General features: G+C 34.4%; 1 protein-coding gene across 1 annotated transcript in view; it reads left to right on the forward strand.

Annotated features, from left to right (window-relative positions):
* Positions 1-25,191, forward strand: part of ADCY2 (adenylate cyclase 2) — a 523,876-nt gene that overhangs the window by 145,689 nt on the left and 352,996 nt on the right. The window contains exon 3 of the mRNA XM_072605397.1: positions 19,089-19,250. Coding sequence (XP_072461498.1) covers positions 19,089-19,250 — 162 coding nt within the window. The remainder of the gene's footprint in view (positions 1-19,088; positions 19,251-25,191) is intronic.

A 25,191-nucleotide genomic window follows, 5' to 3' on the forward strand; every position in this document is an offset into this window, starting at 1 on the left:
GAATCTTAGTTCAATGCAGGGCACAATATATGCATCTGGATGTCTTACCCTGACAGGAAACTCCAACCTCTTCTGTTGGGGACTAGGCAATCAGAGAACAAAATGAGTGGATTGAGGAATTGACCTGGCAGGCTTCTTGCCTGCTGCCACACAATTGTTTTAGCCCTTCCTCTTTCATTTGCCTAGCCCAAGATTCCTGTTGCTGTAGTATGGTGGAGGGATAGCTATAGACTCAGGGTATTGCACTGAATTGTATTTGATTAAATATTATGTGTCTCTTGGTAGGCTAACTCACAGATAATTTATGACTTTTGTGGCATACAGATCTTTTCTTATTTTTTTAGTAGTTTCTTTTAGTATTATATAGAAATACTGGGGATTTTTATGGATTTTGCATCCTGCTACTTTATTGAAGCTATTAATCATGTCAGTTTCATTTCTCCTATTTTTTATATTTTATCAAGCCATTCATAAGAAGAAATAATTTATTTCCTCTTTCTCAAGGTTTACAATTTTAATTTTATTCTCTTCTTATTAATAGCTTGCATTCCTAGAATTATGTCAAATAATATTGCAAAGAAGGGGAATCCTTACTTTTTCTTCTTTACATATTAGAAAATCTTCACAAAAATCCTTATCTCTTGGTTTTAATTTTATTTTTTTAATATTTTTAATATTACATTTTACATTACATTTTTAATATTACATTTTAATTATTGTTATATTTATTATATTTTTATCATACTAGCAAATAAAAACATATTTTTAAATAAATAAGTGCAAGGTTCTTTTTTGAACTTCTTACTGCTTCTATTGAAATAACTGTGTTGTTTCATTGACTTCTTATGCCCTCATTTTTATATTGATTTTTTGTTGTTGGATTTGTCCTCTGTTCTCAAAGAGGCCCATGACATCAAGATGATGACATGACTTACTTTGAGTGAGGGAGGGCTTATATTGACTTTGTGCCACTAACCATAGCAGTAGCTTAAATGTTTCCTGTCTTCTCCTTCAGGTTTTCACAGGGATTCTGGACAATATTATCTTTGCTTATAGTTCATTTTGCAAATATTTCTGTTTTTGAAGTCCATTTTATGTAAAGGGCAAAGTAAAATCATTATGTGTATTTTTAAAAATAATGAATATCCACTATAAATTTTATCATGATTTTTTATAAATAATGAATATCCACTATATACAGGACTCTATGTGGAGTAATATGGAGTAAAGAGGTATTTATTGTCCGATGACTTACATCCCAATTAAGTTAATAACCATTTATCAAATCCTTACTATATGCCAGACTGTCCTAAGCACTAGGAGTATAAAATGAAAGGAACTACAGTCATTGCCCTGAAGGAGAGAAAACATACATAATTCATATTCTCAGCAATGGACTGCTCTTCTCTATGACCATATTTTCTTTGTCTATACTGATCACATTTATTAAGTGCTAATGAATTGTTTTGGTGAATACATATTGGGAGATTTTAACTACTTAACTATGACAAATCATATAAGATGTATCATTCCACTCCAATAATAGTTCTCATTTACATAAAACTTTACAGTTTGTAAGACACAGTGATTACTATCTCAGAGTTATTGTGAGGAAAATAATGTTTAACCTGTATGAAGTACTAGGTAAATGTGACCTACTACAGTTCCCATCTTACAAAAGAAGGAAGCAAAGTTCAAAGAGGTTAAGGGCTTCCAATTCCAATTCCAAAGTACTTTTCAGGTTTAGAATATAAGAAGGCTTCCTAAGGTTTAACTATACTAAAGTCTCTTTCCAACTATCAAGATTTTTTTTCATCCTTTTCCTAGTGTTTTACTCCACTAAAACAATCTTTGCTCATGTTTATCAATATTCTTTAAGTGTCATTATATAAAGAGGGAAAGTATTTAAAAAAAAAACATCAGATTTTCCCCATGTTTATCTTTTTATATCTGAACTCCAGAAGACATAGCTGGCCAATCAGCTATGGAAGTCAAAAGACTTCCTGCTTCGGATTGTCTCTCTGTGAGTCTTTCTTCTCTAACATAGTGAGGCTAGACACTCTTTTACAGGATCAGTACAAATATAAAATGTGAACTGTTAGGAGTAGTACAGTTCCTCACTAAGGAGGAATGTCAATATTGAAAGTAACACCTTCCTGAACGAAATATGCGTCTTTCTCCTCTGTCTAGTCTCAGGAGATCCAGAAACAAATACAGAATGGTATAGTACAAAAAACAAGGAAAAAAAGTGTTAGATTTTGTAAAAGAGAAATGTGTACTTAAGAGACAGCACTTTAAAAGTACCTAGCCAGCTATGGGAAGAGTAAGGCAGTTGGAAAGTTTCCCAAACAATGTCTGCCTATTAAACAACTTTGCCTTTAGGTGGCTCTGATTATAATTTTTTAGATTTGTATCAATACCTTTAATTTTACAACAGAAACCAACAGAAAAAGTAGGCAACTGAATAAACTACTTCCTATTTTGTTTATTGTAAATTGGATGCTTGTGCATGGGCACTTGGTGACTCTGTGTGTGTGTGTGTGTGTGTGTGTGTGTGTGTGTTATGTTTGTGTGTATATCTGCAGAAAATTCACTGACAAGTAAATTGATAGCACTACACATGAAACTGACAGAATAAAAATGGAAGTAGTACAAAGCAAGGATATAATTCTGAGAACCATATGAATAGGCAATGTCTTTGGGAGGCTGGACCTGGGAGTGTGAATTTAGGAATGAATTTCCAGGGAAAAATAATAAAGGATCCCATAAAATGGTGGTGTCAAACCAAAAAAGGGGACTATTACCCTATACATAAGACTCAATCACATATTGACTTAGAAAACCACATTATCTATGTTCCATAGAATTTTTTTTTAATTTTTAAAAATATGTTCCAGTTACATTTTAATCTGTTTGGGCATTACCCAGGAGTGTTGTGGGCCACATGTGTGTCTGACACCTCTGCCATGAAGGATATAGGCTATCTTAACATTCAGGTAGTATGAACACTAACCATCAGATTTCAGAGTATTTACTAGGCTTATCGTTTTGCACAAATTGGTCATCAATTGCATATTCCACTTAAAATGATCTGCCTGCCAATGGAGAACACTTTTAACTTTTTTCTAGTTTATGAACACACAGAAAGATGCCTAGAGGGGAAAAATGAACTTTTTAAAGAAAGGATTAATTGGATGAGATTATGGAATAAATATGCCAATTTCAAGGTATAACATATCAGGAGAAAAATTTAACAGATGCATTGTATGTCAAGAAATTCCACAACTTTTTAGAATTCTTTGGATGTGAGATCAGAAGGTGGAAAGAAAGAAATAGAATTTTGAGAATATCCTATAAAGAGAATATCCTGCTTTCTGAGAAGTTTTTTCTCAGAAAGATGGAAGGAATGGATTCTGTTTTATCTAATTCATTTTATGGAATTGGCATTAAGAAATATTTAATAATGACAAGGCATTTCATTTATGTAGAGATTTGCTAGAATTTGATTTTTACCATTATAGAGTAGATGATTAATTCTTAACTTTGACATAGCCATTCTTACATGTTTGGACCAAAGTTTTGGTTATTTTCCTTTTCCTTTTTTTTTCATATGTTCTTGCTGACAAATTTTTAACTCAAGTTGAAATGAATCAAAGTGACTCAAAAATATCACTGGCTTTAACACTTTTCTAACTAATAGTGAACTTGGGAGGAGATTGCTAATACAATGTCCTCTGGGGAATACTGCACTTTTTTACAGTTTTAATAATGACCTGACATGATTTTCTAATATTTTAGATGACAGAAAATTAGAAGTCATAACTAACATGTGGAAGGACAGTGTAAGGGTCCAAAAAGAGCTTAATTTATAACATTAAATCCAATCTCATAAAGACAAATTTTAAGAGAGAAAGAAATATAAATAGTAAATTTGGGGATTGAACAACAGCTTTGCTAGTCTAAGGTGAGTGAATAGTACGATTAGATAACCTCATCAATAATGCCTGTGGAGTTTGATCACACTTTAAGCTCACCATGAGTCATTGTTTGGCCACTGCCGCCAAAAGAGTTTAGGCTACAGTAAGGAAAACATAGTGAGTAGAAATAAGATGGTAATAATTCTGCTTCAATTTTTCCTGATTGGAAAATATCTGGAGTATTATTATCATTTATTTTGAATGCCAGATTTTAGGAAGGACAGGACATTGATAAGCTGGAAAGCATCTAGAAGTGGATAGATAGAATGGTGAAAAGAGTCAAGATCAAGCTATAGGAGTGAATGAAGAAGCATTTTTAAGAGGTTATTATGTGTCAAATAATATACCAGGTATGCAGATACAAATACAGAGCAAAGTAGTGCCTGCTGTTGCCCGAATATTTACATTCTAATAGTAGAGATAACACGTAGAGACTTACATAGTGGCTGTGAGGGATATTTTGGTAGCCATGTAATCTTAGATTTCTCAAGAGTATATAAAGAGAATATGGACATAATCGACTTTCTACTTTAGATTTTAGGAGAAAAGATCTCAAAATTTAGAGAAATGTAATTATAGTGCCATAAATAGAAGCCCTAAAAGGTAGAGAACAATGGGAGGTTTTTAAAATGAAATTCTAAGTAAATATGACTAACTCTGATGAGAAAGAAAAAATGCATTTTAAGAAATAAATATGAAAGTATACGTAAGAAGCTATCCAATGATCTGACAATTTTGAAGAGGCCATTTTTAAAGAATGAATGGCAAAGCATGAAACCAAGCCCAAATACAAAACAGTGTCATGAACCACTAAAATGGTGTCAGAATTTTGAATGTCAAACTGAGCTAAGACTAGATAAATATACTTATGATTTGAAAGGTGGAGAAGGAGGTTAGGCTAGTTTCAGAGCAAAAAATGAATAAGTAAAAGAATGGTGTGAAGGATTACATAATTTCAACAGATGACAGTGAAAAAATAGAACCACTCAACTCTTTTTCCTTATGCCTTCTCCACTGAGGAAAACAAATTTTAAACTGGATAAAGTGGAACTTGTATTATTCGTCTTCTTTAAAAAAAGTTTTTGTCCTTTAGTGAAGAAGACTTTATTATATCTTCCTCACATTTCATTCCCTTTTTGGAAAAAAAAAAAACCAAAAACTAAACATGCAAAGAAATGGTATTATTAAGAAGATATTAAAACCCAAGACTGGAAAGAAAATAGCATTTCTCAATGATATCAAATACCTATAACCTGATGCATTACATACTTAAAAACTAAGAGAATTGGCAGGTGTGATTGTAGAACCATGATTTAGAATATTGGGGGAAAATATATATGGAGAACAGAAATATTCCAGAATACTTGCAATGGGAAGATGTCACATTTCTGGGTGATAGTGGTAACTGCAAGAGAGAGAAGAAAGTTTGAAAGAGAGATGGTTTGAGGTAAAAGACAGTTCTGTTCAGGCATGTTTAGTATGAGATGCTTGTGGGATATCCAGTGGAAAATGAGCAATAGGCAGTTCTTGCTGCGTGTCTTAGAGCATGGGAACTGATGACATCACCAAGTGAGAGAGTTTATAAAGAGAAAGAAAGACGTTCCATGATGAAGCCTTGGGAAACACAAACATTTAGGTGATGTAACATGGATGATGTGTCAGCAAAGGCAATTAGGAAGAAACATTCAAGTACATGAAAGGAAAACTTAGAGAAGTTTCATAGATGTTCTGGAAAAAATTCCTAAATTCCTTAATTCCTGGTGAGTTATGACCTCTAAACATCCACCAAAATAAAGCCAGGTCTAGGGACAGCTGAAATAGGCAATCATCTAAGACACAAAATAAGATAATAATAGATAACAGGTTTAGTTAGAGGCCATGATTTAAATGATTTAAATATCATTTTTAAACACACACACACACACACACATATATGAAATCCACATTTAACAGGTCTCTTTTTACAAAGAAATTGCATTTGAGTATTTGATGTTTAAACCTTACCTAAGGCGTATGTGTGCCTTTTCTAAGATCCCATGACTTTATAAAAGGATGAAGAAAGGTAAATGGGAAAATGAACAAATATGAATTGGAGAAACTCGAACCTTGGACTATTATCCTCCCTTTGAAGACAGTGGACAGATTTTATCTAATAAAAAAAGGGGGCAGGAAGATATAGGGTTAGTGATACAACAAGAATAAAATATAAAGAACCACCATAAGCTGTGTATAGGACTACAAGGAAGGAAGGAAGGAAAGAAGGAAGGAAGGAAGGAAGGAAGGAAGGAAGGAAGGAAGGAAGGAAGGAAGGAAGGAAGGAAGGAAGGAAGGAAGGAAGGAAGGAAACACACATTTCCTAAATGCCTACTATGTGCCAAACACTTTGCTAAGCAATTTTTACAAATAGAAACTTTTTTATCTTAACAACCAATCAGAAACGTAGGTACTACTATTACCCCCTTTTTGCAGTAAAGGAAACTGAGGCAGACAGGATTAAGTGATTTACTCAATGTCACACAACTAGTAAGTATCTGAGGCCAGTTTTGTAAGCAGAACTTCCTAAATCTAGGTCCAGAGCTCTATTCCACTGCATCAAGGATGAATGTTGAGAAAAGAGACCTTTGATTTCACAATTGAGATAGCAATATTACTCTTAAAGAAATAGTTTTAATTAAATGATGAGGTTAGAAGCCATTTAACAAGCATTTTTTAAATGTCCACTTAATATAAACAAATAGAGATGATAGTAACTTGGGGGTTTAGTGTCAATAATTAAATATTCTGTTCCTTCAAGGACCTTGTATTTTATAGGTTCCCCTCCCTCAGAGAATATCACAACTCCCTAAACTTCCTCATCCTTGAAATCCTCACCTATGGCACTGCACCTATACTATATGTTGGATATACTCAATATGCTGGAGGCTGTCCTTAATTCATCTACTACATGAATTTCATGGTAAACAATATACATGCACAGTGTGAATATTTGTACCCTTCTGTTTTATGATGGTAAGTTTATTCCTGTGCAATCAAAACAATAAAATTGTTTAAATTATTTGGCTTCAAACTATTTTTAAAAGATGAATTGAAGAATAAGGACTAGAGCAGATGCTTCACATAGGATCTTTGAATCTTTGCCAGAATTCCTAGCCATTTCCAAATTCTTCCAGCTTATTTTTCCTTGGCAATTACTTTCAGAGGAAACCTTGTAAGATCTTGAAGAAGTTTATATTCAGAGAGCTACTCAAGGAGCACTGTGAAGCTATAAGTGATAAAGAGCATGAAAAGCATAGGCAGGTTTGTGTGTGTTTTTATGTGTGAATGTATGTGTATGTATGTGAGAGAGACTAATAGAGAGACAGAAACAGGTAGAGAGAGTATCTCTCTACTTGTCTCTGTCTGTCTGTCTGTCTGTCTGTCTCTCTCTCTCTCTCTCTCTCATTGCCTCTATTTATGCCAGATAAAGAGGCAGTGAGAGACAGAGACAGAGAGACAGAGAGATAGAGAGAGTTCACTTAGTTTGGTCATAGAATCAGAGAATTAGAGCTAGCAATGACCTTACAGATCATGTATTCCAACCCTATTGTTTTACAGATGGAAAAGTGAGACCAAGAGAAGTGAGGTGAATTTCACTAAACCACAAAAAGTAGAGAGCAGCAAAACCAGTATCTGAGTCATGTTCTTTGACTCGAAAAACAAGATTTGTCCATGCAATATATCACATTTAATACATTTTCATTTCTCCAAACTTTTTCTTTTTTCCTAATTTTTAAAATTAGTTGATTTTTAGTTTTCAACATCCACTTTCACAAGATTTTGAGTTCCAAATTTTCTCCCCATCTTTCCCTTCTCCACACTCTAAGAAAGCATGTATTCTGATTACCCCTTCCCCCAATCTGTCCTCCCTTCCATTACTACCCTTCTCTTATCTTCTTCCCTTCTATTTTCCTGTAGGGCAAGATAGATTTATATACTCCATTGTCTGTATATCTTATTTCCCAGTTGCACCTAAAACAATTTTTAACATTCCTTTTTAAAACTTTGAGTTCTACATTCTCTCCATTACTCCCTTCCCATCCTCCTCATTGAGAAAGCAAACAATTTAATGGAGGTTATACGTGTATAGTCATGCAAAAACACTTCCATAGTAGTCATGTTGTGAAAGACTTGTTGTATTTCCCTTTAGGCTATGCTGCCCCCTATTCATTCTATTCTATCATTTGACCCTGTCCTTCCTCAAAAGTGCTTGCTTCTGATTACCCCTCCCCCCATTTTGCCCTTTTCTATCATCTCCCCCTTATCCCCTTCCCCTCCTACTTTCCTGTAGTGTAAGATCGATTTCCATACCCAGTTGTGTATGTTATTCCCTCCTTCAGCCACATCTGATGGGAATAAGGTTCACTCATTCCCTCTTACCTTCCTCCTCTTTCCCTCCACTGTAAAAGTTTTTTCTTCCCTCTTGTATTCTACCTCTCCCTTTCTCTTTCTCCTAGTATGTTCTCTTCTCATCCTTTAATTATCTATATCTATATCTATATATATCTATATATCTATATCTATATCTATCTATCTATCTATCTGTATCTATATCTATATCTATCTATCTATCTATGTATATATATATATATATATATATATATATATATATATATATATATATATATATATATATATATATTCCCTCCAACTACCCTAATAACTGAGAAATATCTCAGGAGTTACAAATATCATCTTTCCACATAGAAATGTAAATAATTCAACTTTATTAAGTCCCTTATGATTGTCCTTTCCTGTTTACCTTTTCATACTTCTCTTGAGTCTTGTATTTGAAAGTCAATTGTTTTTTTCCATTTAGCTCTGGCTTCTCAAGAATGCATTAAATTCCTCTACGTCATTAAATGTCAATTCCCTCCCCCCCCCCCATTTATTACATTGTTTTGCTAGGTAGGTGAATGCTGGTTTTACTTCAGTTCCTTTGACCTTCAGAATATCATATTTCAGGTCCTCTGATCCCTTAATGTAGAAGCTACTAAATCTTGTGTTATCCTGATTGTGTTTCCACCACACTTGAATTGTGTCTTTCCAGTTGCTTCCAATATTTTCTCCTTAACCTAGTAACTCTGGAAGTTGGCTACAATATTCCTAGGAGTTTTTTTTTTTTTTTTCAAATCTCTTTCAAGATATTATCAGTGGATTCTTCCAATTTCTATTTTACCCTCTGGTTCTAGAATACCAGGGCAGTTTGCAATTAATTTCTTAAAAGGTGACATCTAGGCTCTTTTGGCATCATGGCTTTCAAATAGTCCAATAATTTTTAATTATCTCTCCTAGATCTATTTTTCAGGTCAGTGTTTTGTCCAATGAAATATTTCACATTATCTTCTACTGTTTAATTCATTTGGCTTTGTTTTATAATTTCTTGATTTGTCACAAAGTCATTAATTTCTATTTGCTCCATTCTAATTTTTAAGGAATTATTATCTTCAGTGAGCTTTTGGACCTCCTTTTCCATTTGGGTAATTCTGCTTCTTAAGGAATTCTTCTCCTCATTCACTTTTTGGATTTATTTTCCTTTCAGGTTAGTCTATTTTTTAAAGTGTCATTTTCTTCAGGCTTTTTAGGGTCTCCTTTAGCAAGCTGTTGACTTGTTTTTCATGATTTTCTTGCATTACCCTCATTTCTCTACCCAATTTTTCCTTTACTTCTTTTACTTGATTTTCAAAATTCTTTTTGAGCTTTCCCATGGTCTGAAAACATTTCATATTTTTCTTGGAGTCTTTGGAAATAGAAGCTTTGACTTTGCTGTCTTCTTCTGGTTGTATGGTTTGATCTTCCTTGTCACCAAAGTAAGATTCTATAGTCCGATTTTTTTCTCCTGTTTGCTCATTTTCCCATTCAGTTACTTGACTTTTTAACTCTTTGTTAAGCTTCTTCCAGAATGGAGAGTGCACTTTCCCAAATATCACAGGTTTTGTGCAGCTCTTTTCAGAGATATTTCTTGGGACCTATAAATTTTTAGTTTTTTCAAAGGTTATATGATCAGTGGAGACATGTTTACCACTCTCCTGGTCTGTGCTCTGGTCTGTGAGTGATGACAAGCATTCTTTTCTGCCTTGGAAGTGTGAGGAGTATTCTTTTTCCACCACTACTCCAAACTCCACCATGCCAGTGCTTCTTTTTGCCCTAGGATCACTACCCAAGACTATGACCCACATCTAAGCACAAGCAAAGCCTCAGTGACAGTAAAGAGATCCCTGCAATCCTCCTCTGATAAGTTGCTCAATTTTCCTACCATCTGTGGGCCTAGAGCTCCAGAAGCAATGACTGCTACTGCCACTACCACCCCAGGACTGGGACTGGAGCCTAACTATGCTCCTCTTTCACCCAGATCCAACAGACCTTTCTGACTGACCTTCTAAATTGTCTTTGTTGTTTGTGGGTTGAGAAGTTTGGAAACTGCCATATCTGCCAGTAATTCAGTCCCTTGAGGCCTACTCAAGGTTTGCTCAAGTCCAGTCTGTGCCACCATGGCCCATGCTAGACTGTACTCCTCTTTCAGACAAAATTTATCAGCTTACACCTTAAAGGACTGAATGTTTAAAGTATGATATTCCAGATGGCAAAGCAACTAGCATTACAACAATAATAACCTACCTAGCAATATTGGTATAAGTCTTTGGGGAGAGAAAGGATATTTCATGAAATAGAGGCCTTTCAAGCATTTCTAAGGAAAAGGCCAGAACTGAATATAAAATTTGATATTCAAACACAACACTCAAGACAAGATTAAAAATTTAAACCTGAAAGAGTAATCATAAGGGACTCAAAATTAAACTGTTTACATTCCTATATGAGAAGACAATCTATGTATCTTTTCAGAACATGGGAAGTGATCTGCATAGAAAGAAAGTATTAGTGTGTTTGGATGATCTCCAAAAAAAGGTGAGAAACAGGGATGTACTGGTAAAAAGGGGAAAGGAGAGCTGTAATGGGGAGTTTTTTATCACAAAAAAGAGACACACAAGAAAGAACTTTTATAGTGAAGGAGAAAACTGAGAGTAAGGGGTTGTGGGCAACGTTTGGACCTCACTCTCATCAGGATTAGTTCAGAGAGCGAAGAATATAAATAAGCAGTTGAGTACAGAAATATATCTTACTCCGTAGGGAAATAGTTGGGAAAGTGAAAAAGAGATATGGGGCAGGGAGGGAAACAATAAAATTTAGGTCAGATTAAGAGAGGCAGTGGCCAGAAGCAAAATAGACTTTTGAGGAGGGATAGAATAAAGAGAAAGAGAGAGATAAGGATAAACAGGAAAAAATAGAATGGAGGAAAATACACAATTACTAATCATAATGGTAAGGTGAATTGAATGAACTACCCATAAAAAAAAAGGACAGCAAAATGGATTAAAAATCAGACTCCAAAAATATGTAGTTTACAACAGAAACATTTAAAATAAAAAGACACGCTAGGGTTAAATTAAAGGGCTGGAGCAGAATCTATGATGCGTCAGCTGAACTAAAAAAAAAAGACAAGGATCTCAGTAATGATCCCAGACAGAGAAAAAAAGGTAGACCTATTTAGATGAGATAAGCAGGAAGCCACATTTTGCTAAAAGTCACCATAGATAATGAAGTAATACAAGAAAATCTACAGTGTTTCTCTAATGAAGGTCTCATTTCTCAAAGATATAAGGAAAGGAGTCAAATTCATAATACAAATCATTCCCTAATTGAAAAATGGTCAAAGGATATGAATAGGCTGTTTTCAGAAGAAGAAATCAAAGCTAGCAGTAGTCATGTTTTTTAAAAAAATGTAAATCACTTTTGATTAGACAAATGCAATTAAACAACTTTGAAGTAGCACCTCATACCTATAAAAGGTGACAAATGTTGGAGAGAATGAGGCAAAACAGGTACACTAATAACTGTTGCTGAAGTTGTGAACCAGTCCAAATCTTCTGGAGAACAATTTGCAACTATGTTCAAAAAACCTTTAAACTCTACATTATCTTTTGACCCAGCAATAGTACTACTGGGTCCATACTCCAAAGAGTTAAAAGAAAAAGGAAAACACTTTGACCATACAATGCCATTTCAACGGCTGGATCCCAAAGAGATAATACAAATGTGAAAAGGACCCACATGTACAAAAATATTTATAGCAGCTCTTTTTGTGGTGGACAAGAATTGGAAATTGAGGGGATGCCCATCAATGGAGGAACTGCTGAACAAGTTGTGGTATATGAATGTAATGGAATACTATTGTGCTAAAAGAAATGATGAGCAGGCAAACTTCAGAAAAATCTAAAAAGACTTATTTGAACTGATGCAGAGTGAAATGAACTGAAACATGAGGACACTGTACACAGTAACAACCACATTGTGCAATGACTAATTTTGATAGACTTCGCTCTTCTCAGCAATACAAGGATCTAAGACAACTCCAAGAGACTCATGATATAAAATACTATCCACATCCAGAGAAAAAACTATGGGATCTGAATGCCGATCAAGGCATACTATTTGTTCTCTCTCTCTCTCTCTCTCTCTCTCTCTCTCTCTCTCTCTCTCTCTCTCTCTCTCTCTCTCATTTTTCTTTTTTCTTTCTTGTGGTTTTTCCCATTCATTCTAGTTCTTCTTTACAACATGACTAATGTGAAAATAATGTTTAATAATGTTTAATAAAAATGTATATGTAGAGCCTTTTAGCACATTACATGCCATCTTGGGGAGGGGGAAAGAGGGAGAGAGAGAAAAGTTTATGAAAGTGAATGTTGAAAATTAAAATAAATTAAGTTAAAGAAAAAAGGAAAATATATGAACAAAAATATTTATTGCAGCTCTTTTTGTGGTGGTAAAGAATCAGAAATTTAGGGGATTTTCATCAGTTGAGGAATGGCTAAACAAGTTGAGGTATATGATTTTGATTAAGTACTATTGTGCTATAAGAAACAATGAGGGAGTAGTTTCAGAACTATGATGGCCAGACCTATATGGATTAATGCAAAGTGAAGAGAGTACTGGGAGATCATTATACACAGTAATGATCATGCTATAATGATGATCAACTGTGAAAGACTTGGATCCTCTAATCAGTGCAGTGATTCATGATAATTCCAAACAACTTATGATTTTAAAAAACGTCCTATTCACTTCCAGATAGAAAAGTAATAAACTCTGAATCCAAATTGAAGTATAATTTTCTTGTTTTCTTTTTTATCTCTTTTTTAATATGGCTAATATTGAAATATCTTTTTCATGATTTCACAAGTATAATTGAAATCATTCTGATTGCCCTGTCAGTGGGTGAGGGAGGGAAAGAATTTGAAACTCAAATTTTTAAAAGAATGTTAAAAATAAACATTTTTTTAAATAGATATTTATTGACTGAAAATATAAAAAATTAGCCTACTTTTGTCAAGGATACTATACTTATTTATGTTCAATGCCTACTTTAAAAATGTTTTCCTTTAATGTTCACTAGTAGCTGAAAATTATATGAACTGTCTCAGGCAATTTAAATTTAATAGCTCTGAAGTTGTACTGAAATCTCTCTTCATCATTTGTGCTGTAATCATGGAATAAGATGGCATCCTTCCATTGATGAAACTGATAAATCTCTTTGGCTGTTAACCAAACGGTCTGCAGCCAAACTGTCAACCTGCCAACTATCTGTATGGAGAAGATAACCATCCTTATTCTTAGTAAAATATTAGCCCTTTTCTACTTTTCTTTCTCTGTACCTTAAAAATTCAATATTTGAATAGTGAAGTAGTTCTACATCAATTTATTGACTAGACATTAACTTGAAAACTTTTAAATTGACTAAATTTATTATCTCATACCCTTGAAAGATATTGAGCTAAAATCTTATTTCATTAAGTTGTTATTTATTATCATCATTTATAGAGTCCTTTTTATTCTATAAAGGATCTTCATCAGACTAAACCCATGAGATAGGGAGTTATCATTATTGTGTCACTGGGAGAAAGGAAATAGTAGGGAGAGATCATCTGGTGTGTGAAAAAAAATAATCCACTTAAAGAGAAAAGAAGTGTTGATTCTTATCCTGGTTGTCACTCTTGCTAGCTGTGTGACCCGATAGCTGCATCATAGTATCATAAATTTAATGCTGCAAGGGACATCAGAGGCCATTAGTTCAATCTTTCAGTAAACAGATGAGAAAAATAAAGCCCACTGGAGAGAGAAGACTTGTCCAACATCGTATGCATAATAGGCATCAAAAGCAGAATTTGAGTGTTTCTGGGCTTCAGTTTTCTCCTTTCTAAAATAGAGATAATGTATTTGAAATGCAGCCCCACAAGCCTTTATTAAATGTCACAAATGATGAGGTACTATGGGTTATTGACGACACATACACAAAAGAGGACTCACCGCCTCTATTCTAAGAGAAACTAACAATTTTACAAAGTTGTTGTAAGGAAAGCACCTTGTAAACCTTAAAGTACCATGTAAATGTGAATTATGAAACTTATGTCACCAATCAGAAAACTGGAGGTTACAGAACTTCAGTGATTTGCCTAGTGTCATGTTTTTAGTAAGTATTGGAGCCAGTGACTAAAAGGCAGTTCTTCAGTCTTCAGATTTAGTACAGTTAGCCAATTTTACATTGGCATTACTCTTTTTAATAAAACAGGTATCTAAAAAAATTAAATTGCAAATAAAAGCTTCAACCTTTGAAGAATCAGCAATAACAGATAGGTGAGAGTAGCTGTACTTCATTGAAAATCCATTCCTGAATTCATTTAGTTGTTTTTATATGCAATGTTCACTGACTCTTATACATTTATATGACATATACTGTTGGTGGGTCCTACATTCCAGTCTGTAGATAGTATAGTTCATTTAAGAAACATATAAAAGCTCTTTTGATGTAATTTTATAACAAGTTCTATAAATCCGAAGGAATTATATTACTTCCCATAAGTTTTCCATTTGTAATAATTGTTCTAGTATTTCCAAGGCTTTTGTGAGGAAGTGACTTTTGTTTTAATGAGCTCTATGAAATTGGTTGCTTTTTATCATTTCTAGGTCCTTTGGTATAACATGGATGTGGAACCTGATTATGATTGAGTATGCTCCTCACATAACTGCCAAAATATTACTTCATTAGATTGTAAGCTCACTGAAGAGAGGGATTGGTTTTTGCCTCTTTTTCTGCCCTCAGCATATAGCTCAGTGTCTGGCACATAGTAGACATTTAATAAATGTTTACTGAATTGAATTAATTGAATATCATAGAGAATGGGTTTGAAAGTCACTATTAAGTTGAAGTCACTGAGCTAAGAATTTTCAGTTCCTTTCCTTCACTTATGTGATTAAACTCTTCTACCTTTATTTATACATACATATATACACTGACACAAACAGAAACATATATACACATATAATACATATATGTATGCACACACATGTATATATACACATGTAGGTATATATGTGCATATGTATATATATATGTTATATATGTGTTAACAATGTTATATTTTAATTACTCATTTTACGTCTTATTCCCAGTGTACTATAAGATCCAAGAGGACAAATACTGATTCTTGCCTAAGATCTTCTCCCACAACACAAGGCACAGTGATCGATATTCAGTTAACAAACCCAGTGAATATACTGGCCATTAGAAATTGAATTTCTACTCATTCTTTAATGCCAATTTAATATCAACTTCTTCATGAAGCTTCCATGATTCCCCAATCCCTGTTAGTAAATGTGGCAGAAACCCTTCAAAGGGGACCTTCCTCACCTTGAATCCTATATTGTGCTTTATTTTACTGCTTTCTAATGCACTAATTGTGTAATATGTATATTATACCTTAACAGTCATTACTAGCAATGTTGACATTTAAGGCAAGAAGAATTACATGTAACCTCAGATCAACTTTGTAATCCCTAATGAAAAAAATAATATAAAAAGCTAGTAAAAACAAATTCAGTTGAACAGGAGAGGAATTAGATTCTAAACTGGGCCTCAAATGGGTATTATTAACATTTGATAGTTCCTTATTAAAGGTATTATTCTTGCCAAATGCTAAGCTAAATTATTTCTGCATTTTGCAGGAGTTCATGTGCTCTCAGCATGTAAATGTAACACATTTTTAAATTTTCTTTAAAAAATTGTAGCATATTCCCTTCTACATTACAGACTCCAAGTGGGTAGGGACATTTCTGATCTAACCTTTTTATTGCCCTCAGTTTCTATAGATTGATTTTCATATAAGTTCTCAATAAATGATTACCAAATAAGAGAATGAATGAGTACAAAGAAATTAAAATGCTATATTTGTACCTTGGATGCAAACTATACTCTTGGATGAATCTGGAACTCTAAAAACTCTAGAGTCCCTGGGATGTAAGTTGTAGGTGGGAAATCTGAAGGAGCTAAATGTGACTTCCAAGGAGAAACACCCATCTCATCTTTACTGAAATAGAGGTAAGCAGGATAGATGTGTGACAATAGGGTGGGAGATGACATACAGCAAGCAGAGCAGCAGCACCAGCAGGGGGCCTTAAAGGTAACTATGGGAATGACAGTAGCAATGGCAGCTTCTGAGATTCTCAGCCCAAAGATGGGATGGGAGTCAAACTGATCAGAAAGAGATTACAGGTGGCCCTTTGCTGACTCTGGGTAGAGCTAGTGCTGACTGGGAAAGCTTTTGCCCACATGCAGTATTGTATTAGTTTCAGGGCAGAGAGGAGCACCAATGCTTGTGGCTTTAGGAGGAAAAAGCATGATTCCAGAGCCAAGAGGAACACTAGTGCCTCAGAAGAACATGCGCCCTTCTCCAGAGCACAGACCAGGAGAACAGTAACCACACTTTTCCCCAGATCACACCACCTTGGAAGCACCAAAAACTAGAACCTTAGAACTAGCTTTGCAAACAACAACATGAAAAAGTCTGAAGCCTGGAACAGTACTTCCCATCACCATTGAGCAGAGAACTAATTTAAAATAAAGTTCAATGTCCAGAAATGAGCTGGGAAAATGGGCAAATAACAGCAACAACAAACAGCAAAAATTGATCATAAGGGGCTACTTTGGTAGCAGCGAAGACCAAGACATCACCTCAGAAGAAGACAACAATGTGAAAATACATATAAGTAAACCTCGAAGAAAAGTGTTAAATGGACCCAAGCCCAACAAGGATTCCTAGAAAAAAAGAAATTCCTAAAAAGAAAGAGATAAGAGGGGTAAAGGAAAAATTGGGCATAAAAATGAGAAAGATGAAAGAAAATTATGAAAAGAGGAATAACATTAACAACTTGGGAAATGAGGAACAAAAATAATGAAGAAAAGTTTTCCTTAAAAAGCAGAATTGGCTAAATGGAAAAAAGAAGTTCAAAAACTCACTGGAAAAAAGTTCCTTAAAAACTGATATTGGGCAACTGAAAGCTAATTACTCCATGAGACATCAAGAAACAATAATACAAAGTCAAAAGAATGGGAAAAAATAAAAGAAAGGGAAACATTTCATTATAAAAAACAAATGACCTGGAAAACAGACTGAGGAGAGATAATTTAGGAATTATTAGACTATCTGAAAGCCATGACAAAAAAAAAGTCTAGATATCGTATTTCAAGATATTGTCAAGAACTGCCAAAAAGTCAAGTGCAAGTCATGTCATCATTTCTTTGATGGCATGGTCTTCTTCGACAACGAAGGAGGAACACAATATATTTGCACACGAATATGCGTACACACCGAGAAAATACATGCACACACATACATACACACAATTTTGTTGCTATGTGCTTGCCATACATTGGACATTCATTACAAGATGCCTTGATCGTCATTGAGCTAGTAGATTAGATCATCCACTGAGACTGTTTCAAAAGGGAGCTTGAGAACAAAGAAGAAGATAAGGAGCGGCTATTAAGGAAAATCTGTTAGAAAACTGAAAAAAATTAATGAAAGAATTGTTGAACAATCGAATGGGCCCACTTGAAACTAGACAATATGTCTAGTTGCTAGATAAGTGGTGAATGGCTATGAACATGGCAACATCTCTGTATACTCTTTAGTAGGAGTTGTTGTGTCATGTTGAATTACAAATATGTGAATAAGATGAATTATGACTCAAGCAATTATCTCTATCATAAGAAAATCACAGTTAATCCTGCTGATAATGAGAAATCAAGTCAAGCAAGGCAAGGGCTAGATTCTACTTATTGGAGAATTTCTCCTTTATTATATGACATATGCATATTCTTCTCAAGCTACTATGATAATAATTATTGAATCACTATTCTGATACCTGTTAAATGAAAAATATTGATTTTCTTTCTTGCATTATTAATTATAAGGCTGCTCTCAATCTATCTAGAGTTTAGGGATATTTATGTAGGATTCAAGATGCCTTTAAATTTTTATGCTTAATGACATATATGCAAATGGATTTAATAATAGCAAGATTTCTATCTTTCCAATTTATTCACTTAAATTTAGATCATAAGTGACTGTGCACAAATGTTTTACATGGAAAAGAATTCAAATTAATTATGAGCAGTCAATTAATTAGATGAAGCTATTTATGATTACCTTGGTCACAAGTTAATCAAAGGAACAGTGTTGCCATCAGGAAATGTCAAAATTTGAATAATTTAAGCTTTATCTTTTCCATTTCAAATAAGGAATGATTACTACTACTTTTAGGTGTTTAAAAATGTAATTGTTTGAATGGTTCAAAGTTCATCCATTGCTATTCAATGTTAATTAAATGAACAGGTAGAATTTTGAATTTTTGTTTGAAAAGAATGGCCAAATTTCAAATATAGATTGTAACTTTCTTCCTTTTTTTCTTTTGCAAAATATTTGAAAAGTAAATCTAACAGATTATAATGATTCTGAAACATAAGAACTTCACAAAGTATTGTTTTGCTCCAAAATAGTGGAGTCCATTATTGTTCACTTAAAACAATTGCATTTCATACTTTGATTTGAAGAATAATGATGAATTTTGAATGAGCACAGAATTTTATATTGCCTTAGGTAGCCTCATGTAGAGCATCATGAAGAAAAATGCTAGGATCTGACTCTAATGAGACCTTGACTGTTGTATTTTTTCTCCTCACAGGTATCATTTTTTTTATTCATTATCTTTGTGGTGTATACTATGCTGCCCTTCAACATGAGAGATGCCATAATTGCCAGTGTATTGACCTCTTCATCCCACACCATTGTGCTGAGCATCTGTGTCTCCACTACAGCAAGAGTAAAGGAACACTTGGTTTGGCAGGTGGGTACATGATAGAATGAACCATTGATGATTCATTGAATCTCCTGAGGACAACAGTGGGAGACGTATGACAACTTTCGTTTGAGTACACAGTACCATTTTTGTTTTCATTCTTCTATTGAATTCAACTTTCTGTAACTGAACAGCTCCATTATTTTTGGCAGTGAGTTTGAGTCTAACAGCCAATAGGTAAATCCACAACAGCAGAATCAACAGCCACTTAGCAATTAGCAGCACAGATAAAAGTTAGCATGAAAGCTAAATGCAGAAAATCTATTTTACTGATTACTGGATTATAGCATAATCCCTATGACTTAAAAAAAGCAGCCTTCTTGTCATAAATTGGATTTTAGCTCTCTTAGATTTAGAATGAAATATTGCTTATAAATGCATACACATACACCTATAGGAATCTTATCTTCCCATGCAGACACACACACACACATACACACACACACACACATGCACACTCACACACACAGAGCATTACTAATCACTATATTTCATGAGACAGTGCTTTAGACATTTCAGAATTTCAGTTACATAAAATGTTGCTAAAGAAAACAGCTTTCTAAAAAAAACATTCAGAAGGAATGTGTTCTGTTTCATTAGGAAAACAAATGCTTTTTCACAAATACTTGCATCAACGATGGGGAGTATAAGTGATTTAGAATTGTTCCTGTCTTTTTTGCCTTAATAAAATGACTTTTTTTTGTAATGCCGTTGAATGACACAAACATCAGCACACAGCAAGATGTAGTAATTTGTAAAAATAACTTTAAATATAACAAGACTGCCATGGGAAAATAGAAACTGATCTTTGGTCAGTGCAATCATTGATTTACTGCCATTGTTTATATCCTAAAGGACTCTCAGGCAAGTGAATGTGGCCTTGGATATGTACAATTAGATCTATGGAAGTTGAACAACAGAACTTGGAATTCTTGGAAATTGCATGATGGTAAACTTTTAAAATAAGGAGATCTGAATAAAATTTAAGGCTATTCATGAATGTAAATTGTCAAAAATTTTTGAGTTCTTCAACAATGGAGATATGCATTCAAAGTCTGAATGATACCTTAATGGGAAGATTGTAGAGGAAATATGTGAAACATGAAGTTTATTGTATTAATGATCTCTTTAGTCCTTTCCAGCTCTAAGCTTCTATAATCCAAAGAGATTAAAAACAATGTTCTCTATCAGATGGAAAAAAGAGGAAATCCTCATTGGTCCCCCATACTCCATCAGACCTGTGAATCTCCTCTTTTATCAGTCAAATTTCTAATATGTTGGCTAGAAGTAACCAGGCAACTACTGTTGGCACTTGCAATGTCTCAGAGTATTTTCCCTTCCTACCTCTGTACTCAGACATGTGATATGATTTTTATACTGGGTTTATTATTCCATGGATTTCTCAGTTCCCAGTAGGAGAATTAGGCTTTCTCATACTTCATTCTGCCCCCATTTTGGATTCCCAAGGAAAGTTGCTGCTTATAGAATTACTAATTATAGAACTGCTAACAGATTGTACTCTAAGGTTTTCCCGGAAAGAAAAGTTAAAAATATACTTGATGTTGTACTTGGAAAATCCTAGAGAACCAACTAAAAAAACTAGTTGAAATAATTAAAAACTTTAGCAAAGTTAAAGGATATAAATAAATGCACACAGAAATCATCAACATTTCTCTACATTGCCAACAAAGTCCAGCAGCGAAAGAAAGAAATAGAAATTCTATCTTTTTTTTATGTTCATTTATTTATTTTTAGTTTTCAACACTCATTTCCACAAAATTTTAAGTTCCAAATTTTCTCCCAGTCTCTCCCCTCCCCCAACCCCAAAACACTGTGCATTCTCATTACCCCTTTCCCCAATCTGCCCTCCCTTCTAACACCCCTCCTTTCCCCTATCCCCATCTTTTCTTTTCTCTTGTAGGTCAAGATAAATTTCTATATCCCAATACCTGTATTTCTTATTTCCCAGTTGTATTCCAAAACAATTTTTAACATTCGTTCCTAAAACTTTGAATTCTAACACCTCTTCCTTCCCCTCTCTCCACCCATCCCACTGAGAAGGCAAGCAATTCAATACGAGCTATATATGTGTAATTTTGCAAGCCACTTCCATAATAGTCATGTTGTGTAAGACTAACTATATTTCCCTCCATCCTATCCCCTATTTATTTTATTCTCTCTTTTGACCTTGTCCCTCCCTAAAAGTATTTACTTTTAATTATTCCCTCCTCCCATTTGCCCTCCTTTCCATCATTCCCTCCACCCCACTTATCCCCTTCTCCCTTACTTTCCTGTAGTGTAAGATAGATTTTCATACCAAATTGACTGTGCATGTTATTCCTTCCTTAAGTCACATGTAATGAGAGTAAGCTTCACTTTTTCCCTCTCATCTCCCACCTTTTCCACTCCATTGAAAAAGCTATTTCTTGACTCTTTTATGAGAGATAATTTGTCCCATTTTATTTCTCCTTTTCTCCTCCCAATATACTACTCTTTCATCCTTTAATTTTACTTTTCTTTAGATATGATCCATTTCTATTCAACTCACCCTGTGCTCTCTGCCTCACGTATATATACATATGTGTGTGTGTGTGTGTGTGTGTGTATAGTCTCTCCAACTACCCAAATACTGAGAAAAGTTTCAAGAGTTACAAATATTATCTTTACATGTAGAAATGTAAATAGTTCAAGTTTAGTAAGTCCCTTATGATTTCTCTTTCCTGTTTACCTTTTCATGCTTCTCTTGATTTTTGGGTTAGAAAGTCAGACTTTCTATTCAGCTCGGGTCTTTTCATCAAGAATGCTTGAAAGTCCTCTATTTCATTGAATGACCATTTTTTCCCCTGAAGTATATATTCAGTTTTGCTGGGTAGGTGATCCTTGGTTTTAGTCCTAGTTCCTTTGACTTCTGGAATATCATATTCCACGTCCTTCAATCCCTTAATGTAGATGCTGCTAGATCTTGTGTTATCCTGATTGTATTTCCACAATACTTGAATTATTTCTTTTTAGCTGCTTGCAATATTTTCTCCTTGACCTGTGAACTCTGGAATTTGGCTACGATATTCCTAGGACTTTCTCTTTTTGCTTCTGTTTCAGGAGGTGATTGGTGACTTCTTTCAATATTTATTTTACCCTCTGGTTCTAGAATATCAAGGAAGTTTTCCTTGATAATTTCATGAAAGATGATGTCTAGGTTCTCTTTTTGATCATGGCTTTCAGGTAGTCCCATAATTTTTAAATTGTCTCTCCTGGATCTATTTTCCAGGTCAGTTGTTTTTCAATGAGATATTTCACATTATCTTCCATTTTTTTCATTCTTTTGGTTTTGTTTTGTAATTTCTTGGTTTCTCATAAAGTCATTAGCTTCCATCTGTTCCATTCTAATTTTTAAAAAAACTATTTTCTTCAGTGAGCTTTTGAACTTCCTTTTCCATTTCATTAATTCTACTTTTTAAGGCATTCTTCTCCTCATTGGCTTTTTGGACCTCTTTTGCCAATTGAGTTAACCTATTTTTAAAGGTGCTATTTTCTTCAGCATTTTTTGGGTCTCCTTTAGTAAGCTGTTGATTTGCTTTTCATGATTTTCTTATATTGCTCTCATTTCTCTTCCTATTTTTTCCTCCATCTCTCTTACTTGATTTTCAAAATCCTTTCTGAGCTCTTCCACGGCCTGAGACCATTGCATATTTATTTTGGAGGCCTCTGAGGGTAAGCATTGTTCTTCCTCATCCAAAAGGATGGAAGAAAATACCTGTTCACCAAGAAAGTAACCTTTTATAGTCTTATTTTTTTCTCTTTCATAGGCATTTTCCCAGCCAGTTTCTTGACTTTTGAGTCCTTTGTCAAGAGGAGGGTATACTCTGGGGTCTGTAAGTTCTCAGGTCCTCCAAGGCTGCTCAATGACAGGAGAGAATTTTATTCCTCTTCTGGCCTGCACTCTCGTCTGGGAGCTACTAAAGCTTTTCTTCAAAGGATTTGCAAGGAGAATTCTCTTTCTAGAACCTCCACCAGCTCCACCACTCCGGCCAGCATTCTTCTCACCCCCAGCATACCACTCAGGATGGAGATGCACATCAGCAGCTCAATTCTCCAAGGGGCTTTAGGCTGAGGGCTCCAAAAGTGGATGCTGCTGCTCCTGCTGCTGCAGCTGTCACCTGGGGCTGGAGCTAGGAGAGGACCCTGCTCTCTTCTCCCCCAGGAGAAAAAGCTTTCTCACTGACCTTTGAAGCTGTCTTTGGTGTTTATGGGTAGAAGGATCTAAGATCCACCACTGCTGCTGAGGAATCTCTCCCAGAGATCTGTTCTGGTCCTATCCCTAATGTGCCACAGGGCCAAGGCTGGGCTGAGTTCCATGGGCTGCGCTCCATTCCACACCCCATGTGATAGACCTTTCCTGTCAGCCTTCCAGGCTACCTTGGGCTGTAAATCTCTTTCACTCTGTTGTTTTGTGGCTTATGCTGCTCTAGAATTTGTTTAGAATCATTTTTTATAGGTATTTTATGGGCTGTGGGAGAAGAGTTGCAGTATTTGTGTCTTTGTACTCTGCCATCTTCTAGAATTTGGGAAGAGAAATTCTATTTAAATAACTGAAGAAAATATGAAATTCTTGGGATTTTTCCTGTCTAGACAAACCCAGGAACTATATGAACAAAATTAGAAAACAATTTTCACACAAATAAGTAATATGTAAACAATTTGAAAAATATCAATTGCTTATGGGTAGACTGAATCAATAAAATAAAAATTATAATTCTGCCTAAATTAATTTACTTCTTTAGTGTCATACAGTTAAATTACCAAAAAATGCTTTCCAGAGCTAGAAAAAATAGCAAAATTCTTCTGGAAAAATAAAATCTCAAACTGTATTAATATTAATCATCAAAACAATCTGATATCGACTAAGAAATGGAGTGGCAGATCAGTGGAATAGATTGGGTACACACTGCAAAATGTTAAATAACCATAGTAATCTAGCATTTGAGAAATCCAAACATTTATCCAAAGCTTAGGCTTTTGGCACAGGAACTCACTATTTGACAAAAAGTGTTGGGAACACTGGAAACTTGCTTTTAAAGAGTGGAATGTAATATGATGATCCTATTTGTAGCATACTATGAAATTTAATTATTGATTGATTCCTATATTGATTCCTTGTTGTTTATTTGTTTGCATTATGAATTTTATGAGCAGAGTTCCTTTGTTGAAAAATTATTGTATAATTTACAGGAATTTTTAAGGAATTTCACTAATTCACAGTGATAATTTTTCAGAAAGGAAATCCATTTGAGCAATTCATAATGTAATATAATGAGTACTCTAATCACAGTTGTAACCTTCAAATGTGTTCGCTGTTAGGAGGTTTAAGGGGAATATAAGTCTTTAACCCCTGACTAGGACCTTCCTTGTGACTTTGATCCTTGAGATTTCAATTGCTGAGGTTTTTGAAAATATATTCAGAAAAAAATATTTCATTTTAATGAATCTATAAACAGCATTGCATTCGAAGATAAATTAACATATATAAAAGAGCTTGTTTTATATTTGACTATGATAGTGAATGAATAGAGACCCAAACTCTAAGCAATGTCGAAAAACTAAACAGTACCACTGTAATTCCGGATTATTATAGGAGCAGACAACAAATATAGTTTATTTTTATTGCAGTCCAATACAACATGTAGTGTCTTCCATCCATAGTTTTTAAATTTATTTTCAAAACAAGCCTGACGTGACAGCAGCTTTGAGAGGTCTATGTTACCAATACCCAGTAGGCTCATTCTCCATTTGACTGAGTTTATCACTGAAATGACTTCTTTTTGTATGTCAGTCTTGCAGTGTGTCTGATTCATTCAGCTAAGCAAAAGATGTTCTCGTTGAGGAGTCATCTGCCTTCCTCCGTTAGTCAAAGCAAGCATTGTAATCTTTT

The sequence above is a fragment of the Notamacropus eugenii genome, chromosome 4 (genome assembly GCF_028372415.1).
Source record: "Notamacropus eugenii isolate mMacEug1 chromosome 4, mMacEug1.pri_v2, whole genome shotgun sequence".
NCBI lineage: Eukaryota > Metazoa > Chordata > Mammalia > Diprotodontia > Macropodidae > Notamacropus > Notamacropus eugenii.